The 27,816-nt window shown below is 50.6% G+C and overlaps 1 protein-coding gene across 3 annotated transcripts; it reads left to right on the forward strand.

Moving 5' to 3' along the window:
* The first annotated feature begins 910 nt into the window (after positions 1-910).
* Positions 911-27,816, forward strand: ZNF629 (zinc finger protein 629). 3 transcript variants are annotated; one of them, XM_047837950.1, is made up of 3 exons: positions 911-990; positions 21,692-21,799; positions 21,955-27,816. In XM_047837950.1, the coding sequence occupies exons 2-3, from the start codon at positions 21,727-21,729 to the stop codon at positions 24,486-24,488; spliced, it is 2,607 nt and encodes an 868-aa protein (XP_047693906.1). In that variant the 5' UTR covers positions 911-990; positions 21,692-21,726; the 3' UTR covers positions 24,489-27,816. The 3 variants fall into 3 exon arrangements, with proteins under 3 accessions (XP_047693906.1, XP_047693907.1, XP_047693905.1); XM_047837951.1 differs by lacking the exon at positions 911-990 and adding an exon at positions 17,591-17,650; XM_047837949.1 differs by lacking the exon at positions 911-990 and adding an exon at positions 18,892-19,074.

The raw sequence follows: 27,816 nt of genomic DNA on the forward strand, positions 1-27,816 counted from the left end.
GACCTGAGCCGAAGTCAGCCGCTTAACCAACTGAGCCATCCAGGTGCCCCATTCTCTTCAGGTTTTTAAAGAGTTTTGAAGATATATATTAATTCTAAAAGTATAACTTTTAATTACTTAGGGAGGCAGTTAAAGAAGGACATGAGAGAGAATTAGTGAAGGGTAGTTGGGTTTGGCATTTGCTTCAGGTACACTACTTGGCATATTACCCAAAACCCCAATAAGAGGAATGCTGAGTTCCTGGGTCCTGCCCCAAATCCCTCTTCGGCCTCAGAGTTTTGTTTTTGTTTTGCTTTTTAAAATTTGAATTAAAGCACACATAACATTTGCCGTCTTAGTTTTTTTAAATGTTTATTTTTAAGAGACAGAGCACAGGCAGGAGAGGAACAGAGAGAGAGGGAGACACAGAATCCGAAGCAGGCTACAGGCTCTAGCTGTCAGCACAGAGCCCAATGTGGGGCTCGAACCCACGAGCCGTGAGATCATGACCTGAACTGATGTCAGACGCCCAACCTACTGAGCCACCGAGGTGCCCCTACTGTTTTAATATTTTTAATGTACAGTTCAGTGGTGTTCAATATAGCCTCAGATGTTTAGAGGGAGCACAGAGCTAAGCATGAGCCCTAGATTCAGCCCACATGGACTTGAACTCCTGGCTCATCCTGTTACTATGTGGCCTTAGGCAAGTTACTTGGGCATTGGAGCCTCAGCCTTGTCATCTGCAAAGAGATACAGTATTGACTCCACAGCGTTGTGAGGCTGGAAGGAGGCCATGGGTATGAAGCACTTGGCAGTGCTTGGCTCAGAGAGTGCCTCAGTACATGTTAACCATTGTTGTTCTAGAGCTTGGAATTCAGAATCAGAATCAGGTTGGGTTTCACTCACAAGGTCACATGGTTACAGCTGGGTCCTAGACGTAGCTTCGGCTGAATCCTGAGCAGAGCCACCAGGTCGAGGGGTCTGTGAAGTGCTCCTGGCTTTCAGGACTGAGTAAGGACTCTGCTCTCTGTTCTCTGGGGCTGCCTCTCCACTCCTCTGCGTCACTCAGGGTTGGGGGAGTGGGGGTGCTGCTTCCAGACATAGGACTGGACTGAAACTCGGTATCCACTGCTTCTCTGGGGCACTTCCTTATGGCACGTATATCCTCAGATATTACCAAATGCCTGCTATGTGCCAGGCAGTGTGCTAGCTGCTAGGGCAGTGCAAGGATGGATACGATTTGGACCCCTCCCTCAAAGCTCTTATAACCTAAGGGAATAATACATGTGTGACTATGCCACTTACCCAGCTGGTAACTATTTCTTGATCACCTACCATGTGTATGTTGTGTAACAGGCCCGGAGCGCGGCCTCCAGACATGCTGATGAGATGCATGGGTGGATGGAGCTGGTTACTTGGCTGGTTGTCAGGAAATGTTCCACACAGCAGGAGATCTGGCCAAGGACTTGCTGAATGGAATTTACTAATGGAGAGTGTGTGCGAAGACATGGTCCTCAGGTTCATTTGAGAGGACTTGAGGTCATTAGTCTGGCTGTATGTGAGGGTTCTTGAGTGGAAAGTTCAAATGGCTATAGGGTCCAAGAAAGAACAGGAAATGCATGGAGGCTGGGTGCTTCCTCTTCTGTTGTCTTTACACATGAACGCCTCTTGACTTAGGATCCATTTGTGCACTTTTGATAGAGACACAAGAACCCATTACAGGAAAAACAATGCAAGCATGGCAGCTGGTACTCAGGCTCAGAGACAGAGCGTACTTGGGGGTGGAGAGTGAAGCCCAGGGACACAGTCCTATCTGAAAGGGGAACCCACTTCCCAGTCTGAATCACTTGCTTAGTCTAAGAACATAAGCCAACTGTTTCCAGCTCTGACGATGCATCAAAAGCTAGAAATCTGGTTGTTACTGTTTTTTAAATGAAATTTCCCAGTTTTAAGGTAAATAGCAACTCGAATTTTGGAAAGAAATTGCCCACCAGTTGAAATACGCTTTCAAGTTGTAACTACCAGTCTGTAACTTCTAGTCCGGGAACCAAGAGAGAGATCAGGTTAGAAGGATGGGCTGAAGCCAAGTTTTAAGTGGCCTTGAATGCTGCGCTAAAGCGTTTTGATTTGAGCTTACAGACGGTTTTAGTTTTTGACCAAGAAAGTTCTTGGAACAGGGGCGTGGTTTGATGCAAGACCTTGGGGACCGGTGGGGTGTAGAGTGACCTATGAAATAAGAAGGAAGCATTCTGGATGTAAGGTGACTGCAGTAAGGCGGGTTTGCGACAATGAAGTTGAAAGATGGTGGCAGTGGGACTGGAAGGACAGAATGGACAATGAAAAGATGAAGTCTAAAAGGAGAGGATGCGGGCAGCGGAGGGGAGTGGCAGGAGAAAAGATGGCTTCAATGTGACCCACGTCTGCCTGCAGAAAGGGAAGGGCGGGCCAGGTCGGGTGCAGCTTGCTGAGATTACAGAAACCAGCCCGACGCTCCGCTCCGCCGCGGAAGGGGTCGGGAGCGCAAGGCCTAACCAGCACCGCGCAGTGCGGCTCCGCTCCGGGCCCGTCGAGCGCCTGGAACAAGCCGGTTTATGAAACAGGCCTTACAAGCGAGTCGCCTACGAAACGGGGATGATGCCTCCGGCTTCTCCGGGCGGCTGTGGGGATTGTGGAGAAGGCGGACGGGCCGGCACTCGGGAGGGGCGGAATGAGCGGGTGCTTTCTTACCCCGGGCTCTGCAAGGTTCGAGGTCCCTCGGGGGACCAAGCTGCCGGCCCTTCCAGGAGAACCGCCCGCCCGCCCGCCTCGTGCCTCCCCCGACCGGCCACCCGGCGGCCGCGTTCAGAGCCGCCTCCTCCCCTCCCAGCCCGGTGCGCCCCTGGGCTTGCGGCATCCGGCCCTCCCCGGCCCAGCGCGCGCGGCGCTCCTTTCCGGAACTCGCGGGGCAGGAGCGCCGGTCTGGGGTCCCCGCCCCGGCCTCTCCGCCCCGAGGCCCCGGCCGAGCGCCGCGAGCCCGGAGCCGGCCTGTGGGATTCCCGGAGTCCGGCCACGGCCGGAAGTGCGCTTTCCTCCCGCCCCCGGCGGGGCCGCTCTAGCAGCCCCGGGCGCCGGCGTCTCAGTGGGAATAACCCCTTCGGCCCCAGCCGGCCAAAGCCGCGTCTGGCGGCATCCGTCCCCTTCTCCCTGCGAAGCGCTGAGTTGTCTTGTGTTCTCCCCGACAACGGTTGGAGGATTCTCGTGCCCCTATCAAGAGGACAGCGCCCAGCTCGCTGGGTTCATGTGCCCTGGGCGAAGGTGCTGAGCCACCTCGGACAGGTTATTAAACCTCTCTGAGCCTCGGCTTTCCTATCTGTAAAAAAGCACCGTAACTACCTCAAGGGTTTGCTGTAAGGATTCAGTGAACATGTAAACGACCTAGGAGAGGGCCATTCGCATAATAAGTGCTCAGTAAATGCTAGTTGTCATTGTTTCGATTTTTACTGCTACCTTTGGAAAACGGACAGGTATTAAGAGGGTCAGTTTTGTGGCATGAGAATGAAGAACATGATAGAAATGATACTAAGAGCTACTATTTATTGAGGGCCTTCTTTGTGCTAGGTTCCTTATACACCTATCTCTATAGCCTTAGGGCAATTCTGTGAAAGCAGTACTATTATTCCCATTTTATGGATGAAATTAGGAAATGGGTGGATGTCAGCGTCACATTTGAACTCAAGGCCCTTCTGACTCCAGAGTGCATGCCTTTCTTCTCCACACTGCAGCTCTGATTTTGGAAACATTTTCTGGGAATTCTGAACTAAACCATCAAAGCCAATAGTGCTGTCAGACATGGATGTCCCATTAGTCCAGATTTGAGGAGGCTGTGCAAAACCACCTAACTCCTGCAACAGGCTGAAAATAATGAACAGTGCTGGGGTGCCTGAGTGGCTCAGTTGGTTGAGCATCTGACTTCGGCTCAGGTCATAATCTTGCAGTCCGTGAATTCAAGCCCCGCGTCGGGCTGTGGGCTGACAGCTCGGAGCCTGGAGCCTGCTTCAAATTCTGTGTCTCCCTCTCTCTCTGCCCCTCTCCTGCTCATGCTCTGTCTCTCTCACTCTCAAAAATGAATAAATGTTTAAAAAAAAAAATAATGAACAGTGCTGCCCCAGTATAGACGCTATCCTTGCTTAAAGAAAAGGATCTTGTGACCTTCCAAAGAAGCAAGTTGCAGGCATCCAAAGAAAGGCACTGAGTGTATGTACAAATTTTTTTTAATTTAATTCATTTTTTTATATTTTTAGTCATCTCTACACCCAACTTGGGGCTTGAACTCACAATCCCAAGATCAGGAGTTGCATGCTCTTCTGACTGAGCCAATCAAGTGTCCCTATTTGTTTAAGGATAAAACAAAACCATGTTTTCAGGTGCAAAAACAATTACCAAAGAGCCCAACCTTTGACACAACCTGTGGAAACCTCAGTGGCCGGTCAGACCGGCCATTTCTTCCTGCTTCCACTCTCAGGGTCCCTCTGGGCAGTTTCTACTGGGCTCCAGCATTTGGTACTAAAGGTCTTTTGAGTTGGTGGAACCCTGGAGAATACAGTCAGGCTGTCCTTGTCTTTCATTCCCTAGGGATTTAGCAACTCTGACAGTCATGCAGGAAGGCAGCCCGGGAGGGGGGGGGGGGGGGTGCAGGCATGGAAGCTCTGAGGAAAAGGGCTGGCCGGCCACGGGAGATGAGGAACCAGAGAGTTTCTCACCTCCAGGCCCTTGGTCACGCTGCTCCCTCTACCCGGTTTAAGCTTTGAGCGGGCAGGACATTGTGCATCTTGTATTCTGCACCCTAGAAATGCCAAGGAAGCTTCGAGTTTTCCCAGAGTCATTCTGCAAGTTAGTGGTTTAGTCACAACAGGGCACTGGGTGTCTCACACAACAAACCCAAGGGCGGAATGAGGAGTATGGGGCCACCCTGGTCTGATGACCATACACGCTTCCTCCAGTCTTACAACACAGGGTAGATGATTTCTAATCAGATTTCTTTTATGTTTTTCTTTTTCACTTCTTTTTATATTTTAAAAAAATTTTTTTTTTTTTTTTGAGAGAGACAGAGCACGATTTGGGGAGGGGCAGAGAGACAGAGACAGTGGAAGACACAGAATCCAAACTAGGCTCCCAGGCTCCAAGCTGTCAGCACAGAGCCCAACACGCAGCTCGCACTCATGAACCATGAGATCATGACCTGAGCCGAAGTCGATGCTTAATCAACTGAGCCACCCAGGCGCCTCAACTTCTTTTTGTATTCTGAAAAAAAAAAATCATATGGTATAAAACGACAAAAAGGAAAACAGGCTGTCCTCCTGCCTCTGCTTGTCCCCAGCCCCTACCATCATCCCCTGAGCACTGTGACCAGTTTCTTGTGCGTCTTTCTAAAGATAGTCTATGCATATGCAAGTGTCTCCTTTTAGAAAAACACAAATATGGGGCGCCTGGGTGGTTCCGCTAAGCATCTGACACTTGGTCTTGGCCTCTTGATCTTGGCTCGGGTCATGATCTCAGGGTTCATGGACTCGAGCCCAGCATCAGGCTCTGCACTGGCAGCACAGAGCCTGCTTGGGATTCTATCTCTCTCTCTCTGTCTCTCTCTCTGTCCCTTCCCCACTCACACTGTCTCTGTCTCTTTCAAACTAAATAAATATACGTAACAAAAATCACAAATATGACAACACGTTGTAGTCACTTGCTTTTCCCCCTGCTTCTTTCATATAACAACGTATCTTGGAGAATGTCTCATGTCAGTTTGTACATATCTGCTTCATTTTTTTCCCCCACAGCTGCTGAGTATTTCGTTATATAGATATGCCATAATTTATTTAGTCAACTTCCCTGTTAGTGGACATGTAGGTTGTGTTCAGTCTTTTGTGATGGAAACAACACTTTGCTGAATATCACTGTGCACACCATGCCTGTAGGATCTAGAAGCAGACTTGTCAGGTCAAAGGGTGTACGCATTCTGAATTTTGATCAGGGTTGCCAAATTTTCCTTTTCCCAAAGAGGCAGTGCAGATATATGCTGTTACTAATAATGTTTGAGAGTGCCTCTTTCTTCCACATAGTCCATAAGCAAACCATATTTGCAAGCCTCTTAGGTTAAAAATAGTATTTCATGGTTGTTTGTATTTGCATTATGAGATTTCTTTTGTAACAAACACTGGTAAGAGGGAATTGAAACCTACCACTGGAGGCGTAAAAATTGTTTAAAGTTTATTTATTTATTTTGATAGAGCGAGTAGAGGAGGGACAGAGAAAGAGGGAGAGAGAGAGAGAATCCCCAAGCAGGCTCCACACTGTCAGCACAGAGTCCAACGTGGGGTTCAAACTCACAAACCATGAGATCGTGACTTGAGCCAAAGTTGGACACTTAATCGACTGAGCGACCCAGGTGCCCTGGAGGTGTAAAATTTTTAAAAAGCACTGTGCACCTTGAATTAATCCTCATCTCCTGATCTGACTTGGAGAAGGAAAAAGAAAATTTGCCAATGAACGCTTTAAGCCACGTGACCCATTGGAGAAAAGACACAAAATCTGGAGACAAATGAAGTCTTAGTTTTCAAAACAAGAGAAACATACTAATAATACAAACCAAAGCAGAAAACTTGATGTTTAACTCAACGGGAATCTTAAATCACACCATTAAACAGATGATTGGTAGGGTGCGGGGAAGAATAAGGGTCTGGAGTCCTAAGGACTGCATTAAATCACAGCTCTTACTAGCAGGGTGACCATGGGCAAGTTATTTCACGTATCTCTGAACTTCTATTTCATCAGCATAAAGTCGAGGCAGAAATAGCCACCGGCGGAGTTATTGTAAAAAGTTTAAAATAACTCACATCAAATGCTTGACACAAAAGATATCCATTAAAATGGAAGGAAGAAGGTCAAATCCAAGCCCTGTGGGGTTACAGGCCCTAGACCCCTGAGCATAAGGAAGATCACCTGGACACAGAACAGCTGGAAGCAGGCAGAGCTTGATCGCCCCTGTAAAAAGCAGGCTTGTCCAAACCTAGTGGTCAGATCTCAAGGGTGAAAAACCAAACAAACGACAAAACCTCCACGTATTATTCCCCTTACGATAATGTGAAACAGAGCCATCTTCTTGCCAGTTGTGTATTTCTAGGGCCACGGGGTTTCATTCTTTGTGAATGCCTGCTGGAGCTGGCTAGAAGATAATATTGTGTATCTACCAACCCCCTAAAGCCAAAAGATACATGCTGTAGGTAATCCCTTTACTGGGATTGCTTAAAGTGGGATGTGTGATTTGTAGCCGTGCCTTTAATTTTTTTTAATGTTTATTCTTTTTTTTGGGGGGGGGGTAGAGACAGAGCAGGATCGGGGGAGGGGAGAGAGAGAGGGAGACACAGAATCTGAAGCAGGCTCCAGGCTCTGAACTGTCAACACAGAGCCGGATTCGGGGCTGGAACTTACAAACTGCAAGATCATGACCTGAGCCACCCAGGCGCCCCGTTAACAATGGCTTTAAAAGCTGGACTGACTGGATTTATGAACTTAGCACAGCCATGAAATATCTCCTACACCACTGGGGCTTGGTTTCCCCATCTGTCTCTGTGTTGAACTGGATTCAGAATTAGGGGATGGGGTTGAAGACATGGTCCTCCGCATCGCAAAATGTCATTTTGATGAGGACTCACAGAACTTTCTCCTAAGCCTCACATGGACTATGTACCCATATGCTTGGATCTCTAGAAAACTCAGCAAATCTGTAACACTTGTAGCAATAGCTTTATGTCATGTGTTTTCTTACCCACCTGGATTCATGTCATCATTCTCTCCTTTATACTCCCTTTGGCTTTTTTTGGTTTGTTTTTTGTCTTGTTAATGACATTTACTACTTCTGCTACTATCAGTGATCACAGCCAATGTTGAGCAGCTGTGAGTCTTTTTTTTTAAGTCTTTTTTTTTTAAGGTTTTTGTTCTGTTTTTGAGAGAGAGAGAGAGAGTGCAGGAGGGGCAGAGTGAGAAGGAGAGAGACAGAATCCCAAGGAGATTCCTCATTGCCAGTATGGAGCCTGAGGGGGAGCTCGAACTCACAAACCATGAGATCATGACCTGAGCCAAAATCAAGAGTCAGAGGCTTAACCAACTGACTGAGCCATCCAGGCACCCCAGGGGCTGTGAGTCTTACTAGATGCCAGGCACCTGTCATAGAATATGTGGCTATCTATAAATGCCTCAGGTCCTTTTCAAAACCAAGCAAGGTATAAATAAAGAAACAGATTCCCTCATCTCCTTTATGGTAGCCACTTAAAGATGTCTTTTTAAATTTGAATTAATTAAACTGGGTTTCACGCCCCACATGGAGCCCAACACAGGCTTGAAATTATGACCCTGAGATCAGGACCTGAGTTGTGATCAAATCTCAGACGCTTAAGGGTGCCTGGGAGGCTGGGTTGGTTAAGTGTCTGACTCTTGATACTGGCTTAGGTCATGATCTCACTGGTGATGGGATCGATCTCCATGTGGGATCAAGACCCACGTTGGGCTCTGTGCTGACAGCGTGGAGTCTGCTTGGGATTCTCTCTCCCTCTCTCTCTCAAAATAAATAAATATAAACTAAAAAAAAAAAAATCACCCAGGTGCCCCAAAGGTATCTTTTTAATATCTGAGGCCGTATATATTAGAGAAAGGCTGTCCATCTTTGACTTCATGGTCCTCTTTATGGACCTTTATTTGTAAATGAACAAATCTACAAAGCAAAACAAAACCTCTTAGTAATCAGAAGCCATTAGTCAAGTGTTAACAACCTTACAAAACTCACACCCTAAGAGCCTGTGAGGAAAGCAGGGAAGGCTAGAAGGCCACAGAGAACTGCAGTCCCAGAATAGTCTTGCCTCCTTTACACAGTGAAAACAAGAATAGGGACTGAGTGCTCCCTCATGCCGGGCCCTGGTCTAAGGCTTGTCATGTGTTAATGTGTTAATGCTCACACCAACCCTATTATGTAGGAATTGTTTTCTATGGTTATAAGGTTACTAGGTTCACAGATGAAGGAAATTTTCTAGATTTCATTTATATGGATTTCAGCAAGGCATGGAATCAAATCTCTCCTCACATCCTTTTTTTTTTTTTAATTTTTTTTTCAACGTTTATTTACTTTTGGGACAGAGAGAGACAGAGCATGAACGGGGGAGGGGCAGAGAGAGAGGGAGACACAGAATCGGAAACAGGCTCCAGGCTCCGAGCCATCAGCCCAGAGCCCGACGCGGGGCTCGAACTCACGGACCGCGAGATCGTGACCTGGCTGAAGTCGGACGCTTAACCGACTGCGCCACCCAGGCGCCCTCTCCTCACATCCTTGAGACAAGATAGATATAGGCTGGAAATCCTGCATTTGGAGTCACAACTAATTACAAGATTATGGACCACCAAAGCCAGGGAAATGCTCATAGATTTGACCCACTGTTTCTTTTTCTGGGACTGTCTTTTAAGAAAATGATCGAAATTTCAGAGATATACTCTCAGAGATGTTCACCAAATTTTATTTGTAAGAGCAAAAACTAAAGGCAGTGTAAATATTCAACAGGGCAATGACTCAGAAAAATATGGTGTATCTAGCAGGAATAATACAAACAGCCATTAAATTTTTTTTTAATTTTTGAACGTTTATTCATTTTTGAGAGACAGAGAGAGACAGAGCGTGAGAGGGGGAGGGACAGAGAGAGAGAGGACACAGAATCTGAGAATCTGAAGCAGGCTCCAGGCAGGCTCTGAGCTGTCAGCACAGAGCCCGACACAGGGCCCAAACTCATAGACTGTGAGATCATGACCTGAGCCGAAGTCAGATGCTTAACCAACTAAGCCGCCCAGGCACCCCTAGACAGCCATTAAAATTTTGGCTGGGAAGACATTAAAGCACCAAAAACATAGAACTAAGTTTTTTTAAAAAGCTTAGAAAAAATATATAGGAAGGAAATACAGCAAGGGGCAAAAATAATTGAACTGGGAGCAGATGAAAAATGAGTAATTTCGCTTTTTTTTTTTTAAAGAATTTTATTTATTTTTGAGACAGAGAGAGACAGAGCATGAACGGGGGAGGGTCAGAGAGAGGGAGACACAGAATCGGAAACAGGCTCCAGGCTCTGAGCTGTCAGCACAGAGCCTGACGTGGGGCTCGAACTCACGGACCGCGAGATCATGACCTGAGCTGAAGTCGGCCGCTTAACCGACTGAGCCACCCAGGCGCCCCAATTTCGCTTTTTAATATGTTCATTAGTATGGTTATGTTATTTTTTATTTTATTATTTTTTTAAAAGTAGGCTCCTTGCCCAATGTGAGGCTCGAACTCATGACACTGAGATCAAGAGTTGCATGCTCTACTGACTGAGCCAGCCAGGCACCCCTAGTTATATTATTTTTGTTAAAATTTTTTATTTAATGTTTATTCATTTTTGAGAGAGAGAAAGAGAGACAGAGCATGAGCAGGGAAGGGGCAGAGAGAGAGGGAGACACAGAATCCGAAGCGGGCTCCAGGTTCTGAGCTGTCAGCACAGAGCCTGATGCGGGGCTCGAACCCAAGAACCATGAGATCATGACCTGAACCAAAGTCAGACGCTCAACCGACTGAGCCACCCAGGTGCCCCTATATTATTTTTCTAGTACCAAAAAAAAAAAAAAAAAAAAAAGTATCTAAGCCAAAGGTGAAAGCTAAAGCTAACTACTGGGGGAAAAAACGAACAGTCAGTATGTACACACACTTCATTCAATCTTCACACTCTTTGGAGCGGTCGTTTCCCTATTTTACAGCTGAGGAAACAGAGATTCAGAGAAGGTCCGGTGATTAGAACAAGGTCTCACAGTTGAATGTGGCAGAAACAAGAATTGAAACAAAGTCTGACTGGCTTTCCAGTTCCTCGGCTTTCACTACCAGGGTTCTCACCATATAGGACAGCTGCCAATCTATGGTACCTTCGGTGATTTACGGACGGGTGCCCCCTCGGGACAGACGGACTGCTGACATTTTCCTTCTCTGGGCATGCAGCGTCTACAACATGGCCTTTGGCTTTTGGATGAAGCCAGGGTTGAAATGCGATCATACCTGTCCCTGGCCGGCGCCTTTGTGTACAACGTAACCTGTACCAGCGCCCGGGCAGCACGCAAGGTGGTGCCCAGGTGCTGGGACAGCCCCGGGAGAAAGGTGGCCCTCCCTGTTCTCCTTCAGCCCCTTTGATTCCACCCAGGGGAGAGTCTCATCTTGGTGCTAGGCCTTTATCCCCTCTCAGCTCTCTCTGTGCCTCCGACTCTGGCACTTTCTCACATACACACAAAAGGAACCCCTTAGGGGCATCAGTTAAGTCTCTCTCTGACTTTGGCTCAGGTCATGATCCCGCAGTTTGTGAGTCCGAGCCCCACACCCGGCTCTGTGCTGACAGAGCCTCGACCCTGCTTTGGATTCTGTGTCTCCCTCTCTCTCTCTGCCCCTCCCCCCCTCAAAAATAAATAAACCTTACAAAATAAAACAGAAACAATGCAAAAACTGAGTCTCTTAGACCCAGAGTCTTCACCTAATTATGCAACAATATATCAATGGTATTTATTAACATAATTTAATATTGATTGAATTTTGTACTGTAAAATTCACATAACATTTATAATTTCAGCCATTTTGAGGTATACAATTCAGTGACATCTAGTACATTTACACTGATGTGCAACCATCACCTCTATCTAGTTCCAGAACATTCTCATCACCGCAAAGGAAATATTGTACCCATTAAGGTGCCACTCCCCAATCCTCCTTCCCCCCACTCCTGGCAACCATTCATCTGCTTTGTGTCTCCATGGATTCGCCTGTTGTGGATACTTCATAGAAACGGAATCATAAAATACGCAGCCTTGTGTATCTAGTTCCTTTCACTTAGCATAATGTTTTCAAGATTCTTCCGTGTTGTAGGACATATCAGTAATTTATTCCTTTGTATGGCTTAATTCATTGTATGAATAGACACCACATTTTGTTTATCTGTTGGACATTTGGGTTGTTTCCACTTTTTGGTTATTATGAATAGTGTTGCTATGAGCATTTGTATATAAGTTTTGATGTGGACCTATGTTTTCATTTCTCTTGGGTACAGACATGGAATTGCTGATAGTTCTATGTGTAACTTTTTGCGGACCACTAAATTGTTTTCCACAGTGGCTGTGCCATTTTCCGTTCCCACTGGCAGTATATGAGGGTTCAAGTGCTCCACCTCCTCACCAACACCGGTTACTCTCAGGTTTCTAGAAAATATTATTATTATAACTGTTCTTGTGGGTGCGAAGTAGGATCTCATTGTGGTTTTGATTTGCATTTCCCTCATAGCCAGTGATGTTGAGCATCTGTTCATGTGCTTGTTGGCCATCTGTAGATCTTCTCTGGAGAATGTGCAAGTTCTTTGCCCATTTTTTAATTGAGTTGTTTGTCTTTATTGTTGAGTTGTTACAGTTCTTTATATATGCTGGGTATAAGTCCCTTATCAGATATATGGTTTGCTAACGTTTCCTCTCCCATTCTGTTGTTGTCTTCACTTTCTTGATAGTTTCCTTTAATGTACAATATGTTTAAATTTTGATGAAGTCCAATTTACCTATTGTTTCTTTTGTTGCTTGTATTTTTGGTGTCATATCAAGAAACCATTGTCAAATCCAAAGTCATGAAGATTTACCCCTAAGTTTTCTTCTAAAAGTTTTCCAGTGTTAGGTCTTTGAACCATCTGGAGTTACTTTTGCATTGCATTCATTTTTACACTTATGATTTATAAGGAGCAATTTCCTATTCATCACACTGACATTGAGTTTCCTTCTCAGATATTTTTCTTTCAGTGAAGGAAAATGCACTGAACAGAGGAAAAATATCAAATAAATAACAGTGCAGGGGGTACCCGGATGTGGCCAAGATGGCGGGTAAAACATAGGAATCCCTGCAGTCAGATTGTGACAAAAGGTGAGGGAGGTTCTCTAGGAGACACTGTAGTTCAGGAAGGAAGGGGTAGGATTTAGCTGGATGAAGAAGGGAAGCCCCAGACCCGGAGTCAGAAAATCCAAGACCTACAGATCCCAAGTTCTCACAGTTGCTCTGTGACTGGAACATGTTAACTGACCTGTCTGAAGTCCGACTGTTCCCTTATGAGTAAAAAAAAAAAAAAAGGGGGTGAGAATAACTGCCTTGTATCAAGAGAAACAAATTCTTTAATGTGAATGAGAGTATACGTTATAAAACAGTCAATGGGGGTGGATATCAGGGCCGAGACTCACGTTGGCTGGCATTTGAACAGGACCCTGATGACAGGTGAGACTTGCCCGTGTGGAGAGAGAAGGGGAAGCATTCTAGAGAAGGCTGGGGTGGAGCCTATGACCCAGTGTGTCGGTGGGATCACATTAGAGGGCTCTGAGAAAGGAGGCAGAAAGGCTGGTTTCAGACGGGACCCAACGCTCTGGGGGTTTGGGGCTTCATTTTTCCAGCCACAAGTCTAGGTTCCCTAGAGTGTGGCAATGGTGGAATCAGGCTTCAAGTGTTTGAGAGCTTACTGATTTAAGTGTTGTAACCTTGTGTGACAATATAATCCTCTCCTCCATCTGTCTTCAATCTCCTTTCCCATGCTTAGGCTACAGTAGAGCATCTGTTCCAAGGGTGCTGGAGACCTCTCTGGAAGGTTAGCCCACGTGTCACATATGGGTAGGAAATCCTTTGAATTTGATTTAACGTGACTTGGATCAGGACAAACCTGAAAAGGAAATCAACGTGTTGTTTTAACCCCACGATCTCCATTCCAACCTTATACTCAACATTTACCGTTTAAAAAGTGATTTTGAGGGCGGTCTGGCTGGCTCAGTCAAAAGAGTGTGCAACTCTTGATCTCAGGGTCAAGCCCCATGTTGGGTATAGAGATTACTTAAAATAAATAAATAAATAAACTTAAAAAAATAAAAATGCATCCTTAAACAAAATAATATATATTCTGCAAGAATTATAATAAATAAACAAATAAATAGTAAAAAGTGATTTTTAAAAATTGGAAATCATCAAACAGAACCAAGAATCCAAAGGTAAGCCTTCCTCTTACCCCAGATCCTCAGTCCTCCTGCCCAGAAACCACTATCGTTTATAGGCACATATGTATCCTCCCCAAATAGTCAAACATACACAAAGTATTTCAGAGAGTAATACCCTTACCATTGAGAACATTTGATCTGACGTGTCATTTTGCAGATGAGATAACTGAGGCCCAGAATTGTGATGACTAGAGCTATTTCAGCTCATACCTTCATGCAGATACTTGGTAACAAACCGGTATACATATATTTATGTGCTTTTATTTTTTATTTATTTAAAACAAATTTTAAGCAGGACCCATGCCTAACACGGGGCTTGAACTCACAACCCTGAGATCAAGAGTAGCATGCTCTACCGACTGAGCTAGCCAGGTGCCCATATTTACTTTTATTTGTATTTAAATTATATATATCTACATTTACTTACCCAACTATATATGTGGTTTCCTATAGCTTAATCAAAGTTATTGTCAAAATATAAAAATCTATTGGGGCACCTGGGTGGCTCAGTTGTTTAAGCGTCCAACTTTCGCTCAGGTCATGATCTCGAGGTCTGTGGGTTTTGAGCCCCGTGTTGTCTGTGCTCCAGCTCAGAGCCTGGAGCCTGCTTCAGATTCTGTGTCTCCCTCTCTCTCTGCCCCTTCCCCACTCACACTCTGCCTCTCTCTCTCTCAAAAATAAATAAACACTAAAAAACATAAACAAAAATAAAAATATAAAAGTTCTTAATTTTCAAAAATTAAAAAAAACAAACAAAACCCGCTATTGATCATGAGGCCGGAGGAGAGGCATTCTGAGAGTGAACAAAGTGATGCTTTTCAGAAGAACCGTGGGGGACCAGGTGGGTGGGAAGAAGCCAGGGGGACAGGAGGCTGGAGAACCTGTCAGAAGTCACTGTGGTAATTCAGGGATGAGAACCAGGGGGTGACAGTGGCCTGGGGCAGGGGGGACAGAAGAAGTGGGCAGAGTCAGCAGGGGTGCCGTATGCCTGAGGACCTACTGAGGAACGGGGTTCACAGGACGGCCCTTCAGGCCTTGGGGAGCAGATGACTAGGTATCGTGTAGAGAAATGGAGCTGGTGAATCTGGATGACTGTGACGTGGACAGGTCTGGTAGGCAAATGGAGAGAAAGAACAAGCCTGCAATGACAGGAACAGGGCTAGCCACTGACACGAATGATTTTTGGTACTGACCACGTTGAGCTGGAGATTTTTGAGGAAGAGAACGTAAGGGAAGGTCGTGGCTCTGAGCCTTAGGGACATGGTGGTTAGGAGGCACCAGGAGGGTAGGACTTGATGGGAGCAGCCTTAGGGAGCCGCTGTAGGTTCTTGAGCAGAGGATTGACTGATCCTGGCATCTCAGAGGTGGAAGGGATCTCCTAGCTCTGGGACCCTGCTCTTGTTCCACATTTGAGTTCCACACTCCTAAAAAAGCAGCCCCCAGTACACCCTGTGGGCGTGCACATCTCCAGGGAAGAAGCATTTCCTGCTGGCATCTGCTGGAGCCTCCCCTGCCTGTGGTTAGACAGCCGTCCTACTGAGCAGCCTTCTCAGCTCCACACTCTCAGCCTGAGAGTGGCCCCCTCCGTACAGCAGATGGTTGGAGCCTCTGCTCAAGGCCCTGGGTCGTCCCAAGTTACACACTCCCTGTGTCTCTCAGGACACAGTTTCCAGGCTCCTGATTCTCCTTCCTGCTGGGCAGAGGGCTGTGTGCTCTGACCAGAAAGAAGGAGGCAGCCCTGGCTAGAGTTGATCACTTCTGAATTCTTGTATCATCTCATTTACCCCTCCCGTCCCTTGGGGAACCAAGGCCCATCTTTCTAAGGAAGAAGCCAAATCCCCAAGAGACAAAGTGAGTTGCCCAAGACCACAATGAGCGGTGAGGACAGAGCAGGGTGGGGACCAGGGTCCGCCTCTAGGACCTCACTGCTCTCACAGCAACTTGGACCTTGGGATACAAGGGCGTGCGTTCAGGGGCCATGTGGAAGGCTGCTGAGCCCTGACCGAGAACAACATGGCGGTAGGCTGTCCATGAAAGGCAAAGGGGGTGGGTATCATCCTCATCTTTCTAGGAGTTCCCCTGCCAGGAGGGTCTCCTTTCGGGCCGCTGTGCCAGCTGCCTGTAAGTAACAGGACAGCATACTGTCACCTACAGTCAGAGCACCTTTTGCTTTCCTAGGAGCAGGACAAGCAAACTGTTGCCGGAGGAGGACGGCTTGGACTGACCAGGCATGCTCCACCCTGCAGATTCCTCTCTTCAGCTCCTGGAGCAAGATGAGGGAGAGGACAGCAGGGCTGATTGGTTCCAGACACACCTGAGCCATTCGGAGAGTTGTGGTTAGGGGCCATGTGACCCTAGAGTCAGCAGGCTTAGGTGTGAAACCAGCTCTGTCCCTCGTAAGCTATGTGCAAGTGATTTCCTCTATCCTTGGGCTGATAATACTGGTTTCAAGAGTTGTTGTGAAGTTTCATGGAGCCCTTGGAATAGGTCTGGCATGCAGTAAATACTCAATGAACGTAACTACTCAGAGGACATCATCCTTGTATTTATTACTCTAAACCTGGCGGACACAGACCAAGGGGTACAGAATCAGTACCTACGGTCAAATGGGTGTTGGAGCATCCACAATGGATGATCATTGATAAACTGAGACCACCTCTCAGCTTCATGGTTGGAGTCACAATAGGAGCCACAGGGACTGACAAACTAGAAAGCCAGTGGCCTTGTAAGGAAGGAAGCTACTGCCCAGCCAGTTGCTGTCATATGAAAATTTGGGTCTTGTGGCCATATCTTTGGATTTTCCAAAGAAGTGGGAAATTTGGATTTGTATATGAAATAATACTGATTTTTAAACTTGTTGGGTTTTTTTTAAGTCGTATTTATTTTGAGAGACAGTGAGAGCAATTGGGGAGGAGCACAGAGAGAGGGAGGGAGAGGAAGGGGGGGGAAGAGAGAGAGAGAGAGAGAGAGAGAGAGAGAGAGAGAGAATCCGGAGCAGGCTCCACACCATCAGTGCAGACAGAGACTGACGCAGTGGCTGGAACCCATGAATTGCGAGATCATGACCTGAGCCGAAGTCAAGAGTCGGATGCTCAACCGACTGAGCCACCCAGGTGCCCCTAAAAGTACTAATTTCTAAAAGTGGCAATTAATTTGGTTTAAAAACCGCACACATAACAAAAAGGGTGTAGGCCAATTTAAACTCTTCTGTGAGCCTCCAGGGCACAGCTTTCCCATAAACTTACCGCCCCCCAGGCCAGGTCAGGCTTCTGCAGCCCTTGGAGGGGAGGAGATGGTAGTGACGGTTGGATCTGCCCCGCAAGCCACTCAGATCCCAAATCCTCCTCTTCTGCACCTGTCTCAGAGCAAGGGTGTCTGAAATATGAAAGTGATTGTGTGGCCAGAGCCCAGCTTTGCCCAACTTTGCCACATCTGACCCAGAAACAGCTGGAAGAGATGGGAGGATGACCATCCCACGTGTTGTGTGAATTGAGCACCTACTACATGCCTGTCACTGTTCCAGGAGTTGGAGAGACAGCAGTGAGTCCAAGAGGCCAGCCCCTCCCCTGGTGGCACGGACATTAAGGTGCGTGCGCACAGGAGGGAGGCACAAGTGCAGACAGACGCAAACATGCAAATATTCCATCAGGGGTGATGCATGCTGTGCTGTGAGAAACAGAGCAGGGAAAGGGAGACCAGGAGGGGCGAAGGCCCTGAGGTGAGAGTGAGGTGTCTGTCAAAGGTGATGGGAGCCAGAGATAAGATGCAGACATGCCTGAACGGAAGGTGCGGGAAGGAGTCAGCGCTGAGAAGTGAGCAGGGCCAGGGCCCAGTGGGGCTCTCTCTCCTGGTGACCACATTCTCTGAACCCCAGATGTAGGCCCAGAGGAGCTGCTGTCCTCTTTAGCGATTTCTGGCATACAGTTTGTTCCTGTGCTCGCTCCCTCACATCCCTGGGCAGATAACCCTGTTCACACTCTCCTGTGAATCTTTTGTGTCTACAACATACACACTATCAAACGTCTTGAGTTCTTGAGGGTGGCAAGCCCGATTCTTGTTCGGCTCTGAGATCTCTCCACCTCTATGTTCCCCACAGTACAAACGTGTGCAAGTGAAATAATGACCTGATCTTAAGCATGTTACCACACTTCTCACATCTTAGTTTCTTTTCCTGCAAAATGGGAATAATCATGGACTGTGGTGAGGAGGGAGGAGATGAAGGCTTTAAAACCTGGGAGCCCAGGTAACCTGGGCCTTGGGAGGCCCCTAGTGTTCTCAGGTTTTTAAAGGTCTCTCTAGCTATGAACTATGAAAGGCCCTCCTTGGTCAGGGAATCTCCATTGACTTCCCTCCTGCCACCAGGGCAGCTAAGGGGGAAAGAAGCATGCTAGAAATCCCTCCTGGCTGCGCTTGTCCTTTCAGCCCAAATTCTCGTTGCCATGACTTATGATTTCATTTAAGCCATTTTTAGTCTGTAGGATGTTCCCTCCCACACCACAACCCAGGCTCATCTGAGCCCCATCCCTGGGTCTGAGTCCCAACAAAGGCAGGCCCAGGGGACAAGCAGCCACCAAATCCAAGATAGGGCTTTCTGGGAGTGGCTGACAGAGTCCCTTGAAGATGGAGAGTGGCCAGCAATCTGGAGACCCCCACTGGCCTCTGGGTTCCCCCGAGATTCTCCCGCTAGAGACAGACAGAGGGGCGTCGTCTCGGCCACCTCCCCGCTCCCCGTCCTCTTTTTTTGTTTTTCCCAGGCTGCGGGAGGCGAAGGGTTAAATCCCATAGAGCTGATGCTCTGACTCCAGGCTAGAGGGGCCCGGGAAGCTGGGGTCACTTCCTGCTCCGTCCCAGTCACCCTGAACTGGTCCCCGGGTCCTCAGCCTGGGATCACCCCTTGAGAAGGACCCCAGAGTCCTCGGCGTCCAGCCCGCCCCCCGAGGCAGGGCATTCAAGGGGTTAAGTCCCCTGGGGCTGGATTCTGCCTTCCGGCCTTCCCCAGACCCCAGAGCCGTGAGTTGGGGACGCCTGGGTTCCTGGGGGGTGGCCCGGAGGGCCCGGGACGGCCGCCGGGAACAATGGGGCGCGGGAGGCGGGGGCGCGCGGGCCTGCGCCCCCTCCCCGCCCCGGGCGCCGGTGGGGTGGGGGCCGGGCCGGGGCCGCGAGGGGCCGAGGATTCTGGGAAGAGCGCGAGGGTCTGGCTGTGGGGGAGGGGAGGGAGGGCGTGAGCATTCTGGGAAGAGGGAATTGGGCCGCCGGCGGGCCGGGGCGCCGCGGAGCGCCGGAATCCTCGGGGCCCCGCGGGCAGGGGAGACCGGGATGTCGGTCTCCGGCCCGGGAGCCGGAACGGGGTCGTGGGTACCGGCACGAGCAGAAGTCCAGGGTCCGGGCTGGTGCGGGCGTTGGGGGGGGGGGGAGGTTCGGAGGCCAGGGCGGCTGCATTCCCGCAGCTGCCTCCATGTCAGGGTCACCCTGGGCCGCTCTCCGCACCTCTGTGAGGCAGCCTCCTGCTTCTCTCCTTCCCTCTCTCGTTCCCTCCGCAGCTCGGCTGGAGCGGGGTCCAAGGCCGGTGCCCTGGGGTCTGGGCCTGGGTGGGCTCTCAGCACTTCTTGTCTCCCTTGGTGTTCCCACTTTCCTACTCCATGGCGGCCTTGGCTTTAACCCTTTCCCTTCTGCTCTGGACAGCTGAGCTTGAATTTCTCGGGACATTCAAGGTACATGAGCTCTTACCTGTCCTAGGCGAGCACAGCAGGCCTCTTCAGAATAGGCAGCCAGCCCCCAGCTCAGCGGAGGCTCCCTGCCTCCACCACTCCAAAGACACTTACAGATGGGGGAGGGGGCATCCTCATAGCCTACGTTGCTGCAGAGATGAAGAAATTAATTTACTTCCCAAAATCTAACTCCCATCCCTCCTGCTGCTGTTTGGCAGGGTCCGGCTAGCTCCTGCTTCACTTTGGTTGTCTCCCAGCTGCCTCCTCATGAGTCTTTTCCGCGTCTTCTTGCACCACTGCCCCCATACATGCAGTGCCCATCCCACACAGCCACTCACAGCCCCGGGCCTCCCCAGGGACTCTGTTCAGGCTCTAAACATTGTGGGAACCTAGAATTCAGCTCCCGTGGCCTTATGCCCTCATCCTGGAATCCTATCACCCTTTTTGGAGTGATAGCTACCTATGTTTTACCTGGAGGCCACTCTGGACTCCTGTTCCTTTGCTGCCATCCCCTTGCAAATTGACCCTTAAAGGCATTAGGCCACCCAGGTTTTCCAGGGACAGGGGCATCTCATTCATTTCACCTTCATTCATTCAACAAAACTTAGCAAGCACCTCTTTATGTGTCAGGCACCGTCCTAGGCATGGGATACGGCACCAACAAAACAGAGCAAAGGAAATAGAAGAAGGGGTGCCAGGATGGGCGTGATAATGGCAGGCTTCGGTGGGGAGTACTGTTTTGAGATCACAGGTGCAGACTGTCAGGCCTAGTCACTGGATTCAGCAAGTCACGGAAACCTCTTGGTCCTGGGAATTTCTCTATCTCATGGCCAGCAGGTTCTGTCTGAGCTGTCTTCATCACCATCTCCTGCCAGCAGCCCACATTTATGAGTTTCACGTGACTCCCAAGGTCATCTCCCTCTCAGAGGCCAGGGCAAGCCAGACACAGAACCTTGCATTTCTGGTCTTAGTGCTGCCACTTCCCAGTCTGTGACCTTGGAGAAATCTCCCTGCGTGTTGATTTCCTGATCTGTAAAATGGACAACCTGATTCCTGGGGCCCCTAGCAGGCCTGTGGGGAGGATTGGGAGAGATAACAAGGACACCACAGACACCGTGTCAGCTGCTGGGCACCCTCCACACACCTGTCCCTTCTCCCTTTGCCTTTCCACTTCCCTCTCAAGGTCATTCCTGCTGAAGCCCCATCGCCCCCGATGGCTTTTAACTGCCACCACCGCCCCCCACCCCTCCTCCCCACCCTGGCTGCTCTACCCCTCCCCGGCTGCTTGACCTTCTTTCTGTGTGGATAACAGATAACGGGAAAATGCCCCAGTGCTTTTGGAGAGCCCCTGTCCCCTCAGGGAAATCTGATTGCTTTTTTTTTTTTTTTTTTTAACTCTTCAAGTGTTGTGTTCCAGGCACTGTCAGTTCTCTGGGCTCATAAGGAAAGTTTATTGGCCCCAATTAGCAGCCCCATTAAGGAGGAAAATTAGAGTCTTAATGAGCTTCCTCTGATTAGCAAAATAACAGGTTTCTCCGCCTCTGGGCATCAGAGGGGTTGGGTGAGAGCCTTCTTCCCCTGTGGGCGTCAGATACTTCTCTAGCCCCCAGTCTGGGTTCAAAGGGTTATGGCTGATGAGCTTTTAATTACACTCTTAAACTCACCTACTGGCTTAGTTGTGCGCTGAAGATCTGGAGCAGGAGTTAGGCCTGCAGGGGTAGGGGGCCCACAGTGAGAACTGAGAACGTGAGAACGGATGCCCAGAAAAATGGGGAGGTGGGAAGCTGAAGTTCACACAAGGAGTAATAAGGCCTGGGGCCGGCAGGTGAAGGAGTGGGGACTTGGGGAGTAAAGAAAAGCAGATGAACTCCATTGTGTGTTCCTCTCTCCACCCCCACCCCCACCCCTGCCCCCACCAGGGTCCCTGGAACACTGGGCAGTCCTGAGCTCTGGGATGGAGCCTGAGGCGGCGCTGTGGGGCCCAGATCTGCAGGGTCCTGAGCAGAGCCCCAACGATGCTCACAGAGGTGAGGGGCACAAGAAGGGACTGCAGTCCTGACAAGACAGCGGCCCCAGTTCAGGGAGGGGCCCAGACTCTGGGGGAAACCCAGGGGAGGGAAGAGAGACCCGACCCCGCGTTCTGAAAGGAGATGGGGGCTGGAGACTCCCTTTCTCTCTGTAGGTGCCGAGAGTGGGAACGAAGAGGAGAGCCCTCAGCAGGAAAGTTCTGGGGAGGAGATCATCCTGGGAGATCCAGCTCAGAGTCCAGAATTCAAGGACCCATCAGAGATGCCCCTGGAGAGACCCTCCCAGGATCCCGCAGTCCCCGGGGACCCCCCGACCCCACCGGGTCACCCCAACCCTTTGGACCACCAGACCCCCCTGGACCCCCCCGCCCCCGAGGTAGTCCCTACCCCGTCTGACTGGACCAAGGCCTGTGAGGCCAGCTGGCAGTGGGGGACTCTGACCACGTGGAACAGCCCCCCGGTGGTCCCGGCCAACGAGCCCAGCCTGCGGGAGCTGGTGCAGGGTCGCCCCTCCGGGGCCGAGAAGCCCTACATCTGCAACGAGTGCGGCAAGAGCTTCAGCCAGTGGTCCAAGCTGCTGCGCCACCAGCGCATCCACACGGGCGAGCGGCCCAACACCTGCTCGGAGTGCGGCAAGAGCTTCACGCAGAGCTCGCACCTGGTGCAGCACCAGCGCACGCACACGGGCGAGAAGCCCTACAAGTGCCCCGACTGCGGCAAGTGCTTCAGCTGGAGCTCCAACCTGGTGCAGCACCAGCGCACGCACACGGGCGAGAAGCCCTACAAGTGCACGGAGTGCGAGAAGGCCTTCACCCAGAGCACCAACCTCATCAAGCACCAGCGCTCGCACACGGGCGAGAAGCCGTACAAGTGCGGCGAGTGCCGGCGGGCCTTCTACCGCAGCTCGGACCTCATTCAGCACCAGGCCACGCACACGGGCGAGAAGCCCTACAAGTGCCCCGAGTGCGGCAAGCGCTTCGGCCAGAACCACAACCTCCTCAAGCACCAGAAGATCCACGCTGGCGAGAAGCCCTACCGCTGCACCGAGTGCGGCAAGAGCTTCATCCAGAGCTCGGAGCTGACCCAGCACCAGCGCACGCACACCGGCGAGAAGCCCTACGAGTGCCTGGAGTGCGGCAAGAGCTTCGGCCACAGCTCCACCCTCATCAAGCACCAGCGGACTCACCTGCGCGAGGACCCCTTCAAGTGCCCGGTGTGCGGCAAGACCTTCACGCTGAGCGCCACGCTGCTGCGGCACCAGCGCACGCACACGGGCGAGCGGCCCTACAAGTGCCCCGAGTGCGGCAAGAGCTTCAGCGTCAGCTCCAACCTCATCAACCACCAGCGCATCCACCGCGGCGAGCGGCCCTACATCTGCGCCGACTGCGGCAAGAGCTTCATCATGAGCTCCACCCTCATCCGCCACCAGCGCATCCACACGGGCGAGAAGCCCTACAAGTGCTCCGACTGTGGCAAGAGCTTCATCCGCAGCTCCCACCTCATCCAGCACCGACGCACGCACACGGGCGAGAAGCCCTACAAGTGCCCCGAGTGCGGCAAGAGCTTCAGCCAGAGCTCCAACCTCATCACCCATGTCCGCACCCACATGGATGAGAACCTGTTCGTGTGCTCCGACTGCGGGAAGGCCTTCCTGGAGGCGCACGAGCTGGAGCAGCATCGGGTGGTTCACGAGAGGGGCAAGACCCCAGCCCGGAGAGCTCAGGGCGACACCCTGCTGGGGTTGGGCGACCCTGCCCTGCTGACGCCACCCCCCGGAGCCAAACCACACAAGTGTCTTGTCTGCGGAAAGGGATTCAACGACGAGGGCATTTTCATGCAGCATCAGCGCATCCATATTGGAGAAAACCCCTACAAAAATTCAGATGGCCTCATCGCACACCCAGCCCCCAAGGCGCCTCAGTTCCGACCCCCCAGGCTCCCTTTCGGAGGGAATTCCTATCCGGGTGCTGCGGAGGGCAGAGCCGAACCCCCAGGACAGCCCTTTAAAATGCCTGAAGGGCAGGAGAGCTTTGGCCAAAGGCTGGGCCTGCTCTCCTCCAAGTCCTACATTTGTTCCCACTGTGGAGAAAGTTTTCTGGATCGGGCTGTGCTCCTCCAACATCAGCTCACCCACGGCAATGAAAAGCCCTTTCTCTTTCCTGATTATAGGATTGGTCTAGGGGAAGGGGCAGGGCCCAGTCCCTTCCTAAGTGGAAAGCCCTTTAAATGCCCTGAATGCAAAAAAAGCTTTGGCCTCAGCTCTGAGCTGCTGCTGCACCAGAAAGTGCATGCAGGTGGAAAACCCCAGAAGAGTCCAGAGCTGGGGAAGAGCTCTTCTGTCCTCCTGGAGCACCTCAGGAGCCCCCTGGGGGCCAGGCCCTACAGCTGCTCAGATTGTGGGGCCTCCTTTCTCGATCGCCTGGCGCTCGTCCGGCACCAGGAGACCCACACCCAAGAAAAGTCCCCCACCCCCGAGGAGCCCCTTCCAGAGCCAGCCACCCTGCCCACAAGCCAGGAAGATGAGGGAGAGGCCCCCACCCCCACAGGGAGCAGCAGCCATGGGGATGGGGAAAACCCCAAGACCCTCTCGGAAGAAAAGCCCTATTTGTGCCCTGAGTGTGGAGACGGCTTCGCAGAAGTCGCGGCCCTCCTCCTCCATAGAAGCTGCCACCCAGGGGTCACCTTGTGAAATGAGTCTGGAGACCAGGGGCCTCTCTCTCCTGAGAGGAACACTGGCTCTCCCCAGAGGTTATGTGGGGAAAGGAGGAAAACCCTATCAGATTGTAGAGAAACGGAGCATAAAGAACCCTGGGTATAAATAGTGCTTTTACATCAGTAATGAGAAACCCTATAAAATTGTTGGTGGGAACCACTTATAAGAGGCAGTAGAGAAAAACTGTTGGGTTAGAAACCCTATAAATATGTAGGAAAAAAAAAAAAGCCCTTTAAGTCTGTAGCAGAAAAACCCTATAAACCATAGTGGATAAAAGCCCTATTAATTGTAGGAAGAGGTCCTAATATGTCTCTAGACAACCCTATAAAACTGTTATCAAAATCCTTGTGAAACTATAGGGTCGGGGAAGTGCAGGGAATCCAATGGCATTGACTCGAGAGGAGTGACCCTCAGAAGGTGTAGAAGAGCCTCCCATGAACTTGTTCCACAGTGTTCTCTCCCCCTGGAGTACGGGAGGGAGCCTCTCTCCCCAGAAGACTTGGACAGTGACACTGAGGAAAATGCTCAGCTGGGGACTAGTGTGGGGAGAGGCGAAAAATAAGTGATGCGGAGCCCCCAGACCCACAGAGAAGAAACGACCCAAGAAACTAGGAAGAGAAAGTCCAGCTCGCCGCACTGGGGGTTCCTTGGGCTATGAGGCCAATCTTAGGTGATTGTGTGTTAGAGGAAGAGGCCCATGGAATTCCTTATCAGGAAGAATCAAAAAATGGGGAAGGAAAAAAGTGATGGCAAGCCTTTTTAAAGGCTGAAATTTGGGGTGCATAGAAACTTTAAGAATACTGGGAAGCCACCGCAAAAATTGGGGGGCAGGAGGGAGATTTCTGTTCGTGCTTTGAGGAAAGCAAACCAAGGTGAAGCTGTGGATGGAACCCAGCCAATTCGGGGCTGCCCAGTCCTCTCTGTGTCCGGGAGCTTGTTAAACTACAAGTGCAAGCAGATCCCAGCTCAGGCCGCCGGGGCTCCCCCCAGCCAGGCAGGATGGGGAACTTCTAGTCTGAGAGGCCTCCGGGGCTGGAGGGTCCCTCCTGCCCATTCTCAGGTCTCACTGTCAGGAGGTTTCTCCTGAAATCTAACTGCCACCAGGTCTCACTTCCTCGAATTCTGTCCTTAGTGGAGAGGGGGAACCGCTGCTAGTCGACCTCCAAAGAATAAAGCCCTTCAGAGACTCAAGGCCTGTGTGTGGTTAAATCCTCCCTAGACGTCTCTCTTCCAAGTCAGTGAGAGTCATGTGTGGGTTCTCTGTGGCAACAAGGGACAGCAAGTCGATGGAATAGAGCGCTCATTACCCAGCAACCTGCTTTTAAACCTCACTTATTCATCTGAGCTGCTCGCGAGGCTGCTGGCGGGATGAGCCAGCCTGCACGTAGTGGTGGGGGTCCAAACACCCTCCCAGACTGGGCCATGGGTCCCTGAAGAGCATATGGAGGCCTGGCCACCTTCCTCCCCCTGGTACTTGGAGCTCTCTGAAGTCGTGATGCCCCGGCCTGATCGTGGTCTTGGATGGGGACAGATCCCACCCACTTGGCTCCTCTCCTCCTCAGCCAGCAACCTTCAGAGGGAAATGGGAGGATGAGAAACACATTCCCTGGCCCGACCCATCTCCTGTCTTCACACACCACACAGTTCCACTCTTTCATTACGCCACCAGACCCGCTAATGTGACTGAGTGTGTGTGGCAGGGGAGAGAGACTGCTGCCCTATAAAATGGTTGAGTGAAAACTCTTCAAACATCTGTAACAAGAACCCCACAGCGTCACCCTGGAGACCCTTAAGGAAAGCGAGGACTCTGTCCAGTGCTGGGTCTAAAAGAAGTGCCCACTGACCCACGCTGGTACCACTAACGCACTGTGGTCCTGGAGTCAGAACTGAGATGCCGGGTGAGGGGGCCCTTCAGGAGTCGCATCCCTGGAGAGGGCGACTGGACTCCTCAAAGCTGTGGAAGAGACCTCTAATTCCATTACCCAAAAGCTCAAAAGGTGAAAGCCCTTCACCCTTCATCTCTCCTGCCCCCAAAGGGATGACCTTGAATTCAAAGGATCAAAATCTAGAACACCGCAAGAGGAAAAACCCAGGCCTGCTGGGGAGAAGGAAAAGGCAGGTCTTGGATGATTGTGGGGAGACCCTTATGCCATTTGTGTAAAGCCCCACCCCACCCAAGTGCCAGGTCAGAAAGCACTACTGAGAGGGGAGAAGGAGCCTGCCTGCCGAATCTCTACTGACAGAAGCATCAACAAAGGGGGTGTCCCTATGAGACTGAGGAAGAGGAGACCATTCTCCAAGTCAAAGATTTTTTGTTAAGATGATAGTAGAAAGAAACTTCAGTTGTAGAGACAAACCCCTTGTAAAGCTAGAAGCAGCGCCCCTCGGAAACAGGTCTGAGGAATCTGTCTCCAGGAGAGTCCTGGAGAGCAGCCTTTGGGGCTCAGGGGCCGGTCCCGGGGGGGAGGGGAGGTGGTCAGTATGGTCAAAGGCCAACTGTAGGCCTATTGAGGACTAGGGTGTAGCACACGTAGTAGGATGCTCGCATGTTGTAGGGATGGGTGAGGGCCAGCGGTCTTGGCTCCGGTACTGAATGGATGACGTGGACACGATTAGGTGGGGTCTGGGGTTTCGTAGCAGGAAAGGGGCAGAATCGGAGACCTCTGGGGGGTAACCTGTTCTCTCTTGCCCACCTCCCCAAACGCCTTTACCCAGGTGCTTCCCTCCCAGAGTGAGCTACATCTTAGGAGGAACTAAGCAGGGAGCTGGCTTGGGGAGGTGGCAGCGTCCAGAGTCTCTCTGACCAGAGTAGGCAAAGGTCCAGGGGTCGGTCGTGGCACTTGCCACCAGAACTTAGTCCGGAAGGCGTGGTGTCCCCAAACCCTTCTGTCCAGCTCCATGCAGGCCTGACTTCAGAAGTGCCCTGGGGGAGGAGCCCAACAGACAGGGTCACAGAGTCACTGGTGAAAGCAAGGGGGGAGAGGGGACATCGATCTGAGCTTAGGGTACAACTTGGAACTGCTATGGCTACGGAGGTCACATGGGAACTCAACAGAAGCAGGCATGAATCCTGAATGGTGGGGAAACTTGAAACCATCACGACCAAGAGGTGGGATCCCATGACACCCGCTCCTCAGGTGAGCAGCCCCCAGACTCTTTTGCCCCCATTAGGGAAGCCCCACTCACCTGACTTGTCTCCGTGGAGTGAAGAGAGGCCCCACTTTTGAGTGTTGTGTGTCAATAACAGTGTTGTGTCACCGGTGGTCATGTTGATTAGTTGAAGAGAATAAAGGGAATAAGATTT

Source organism: Prionailurus viverrinus, chromosome E3 (assembly GCF_022837055.1).
Source record: "Prionailurus viverrinus isolate Anna chromosome E3, UM_Priviv_1.0, whole genome shotgun sequence".
Classification (NCBI taxonomy): Eukaryota; Metazoa; Chordata; class Mammalia; order Carnivora; family Felidae; genus Prionailurus; species Prionailurus viverrinus.

Excerpts from the sequence above, each read along its gene's own strand:
- ZNF629 (XM_047837950.1), top strand. The coding sequence starts at position 21,727 with ATGGAGCCTGAGGCGGCGCTGTGGGGCCCAGATCTGCAGGGTCCTGAG. Across the intron at positions 21,800-21,954 it reads CCCCAACGATGCTCACAGAG|GTGCCGAGAGTGGGAACGAA; the intron begins GTGAGGGGCACA and ends TTCTCTCTGTAG.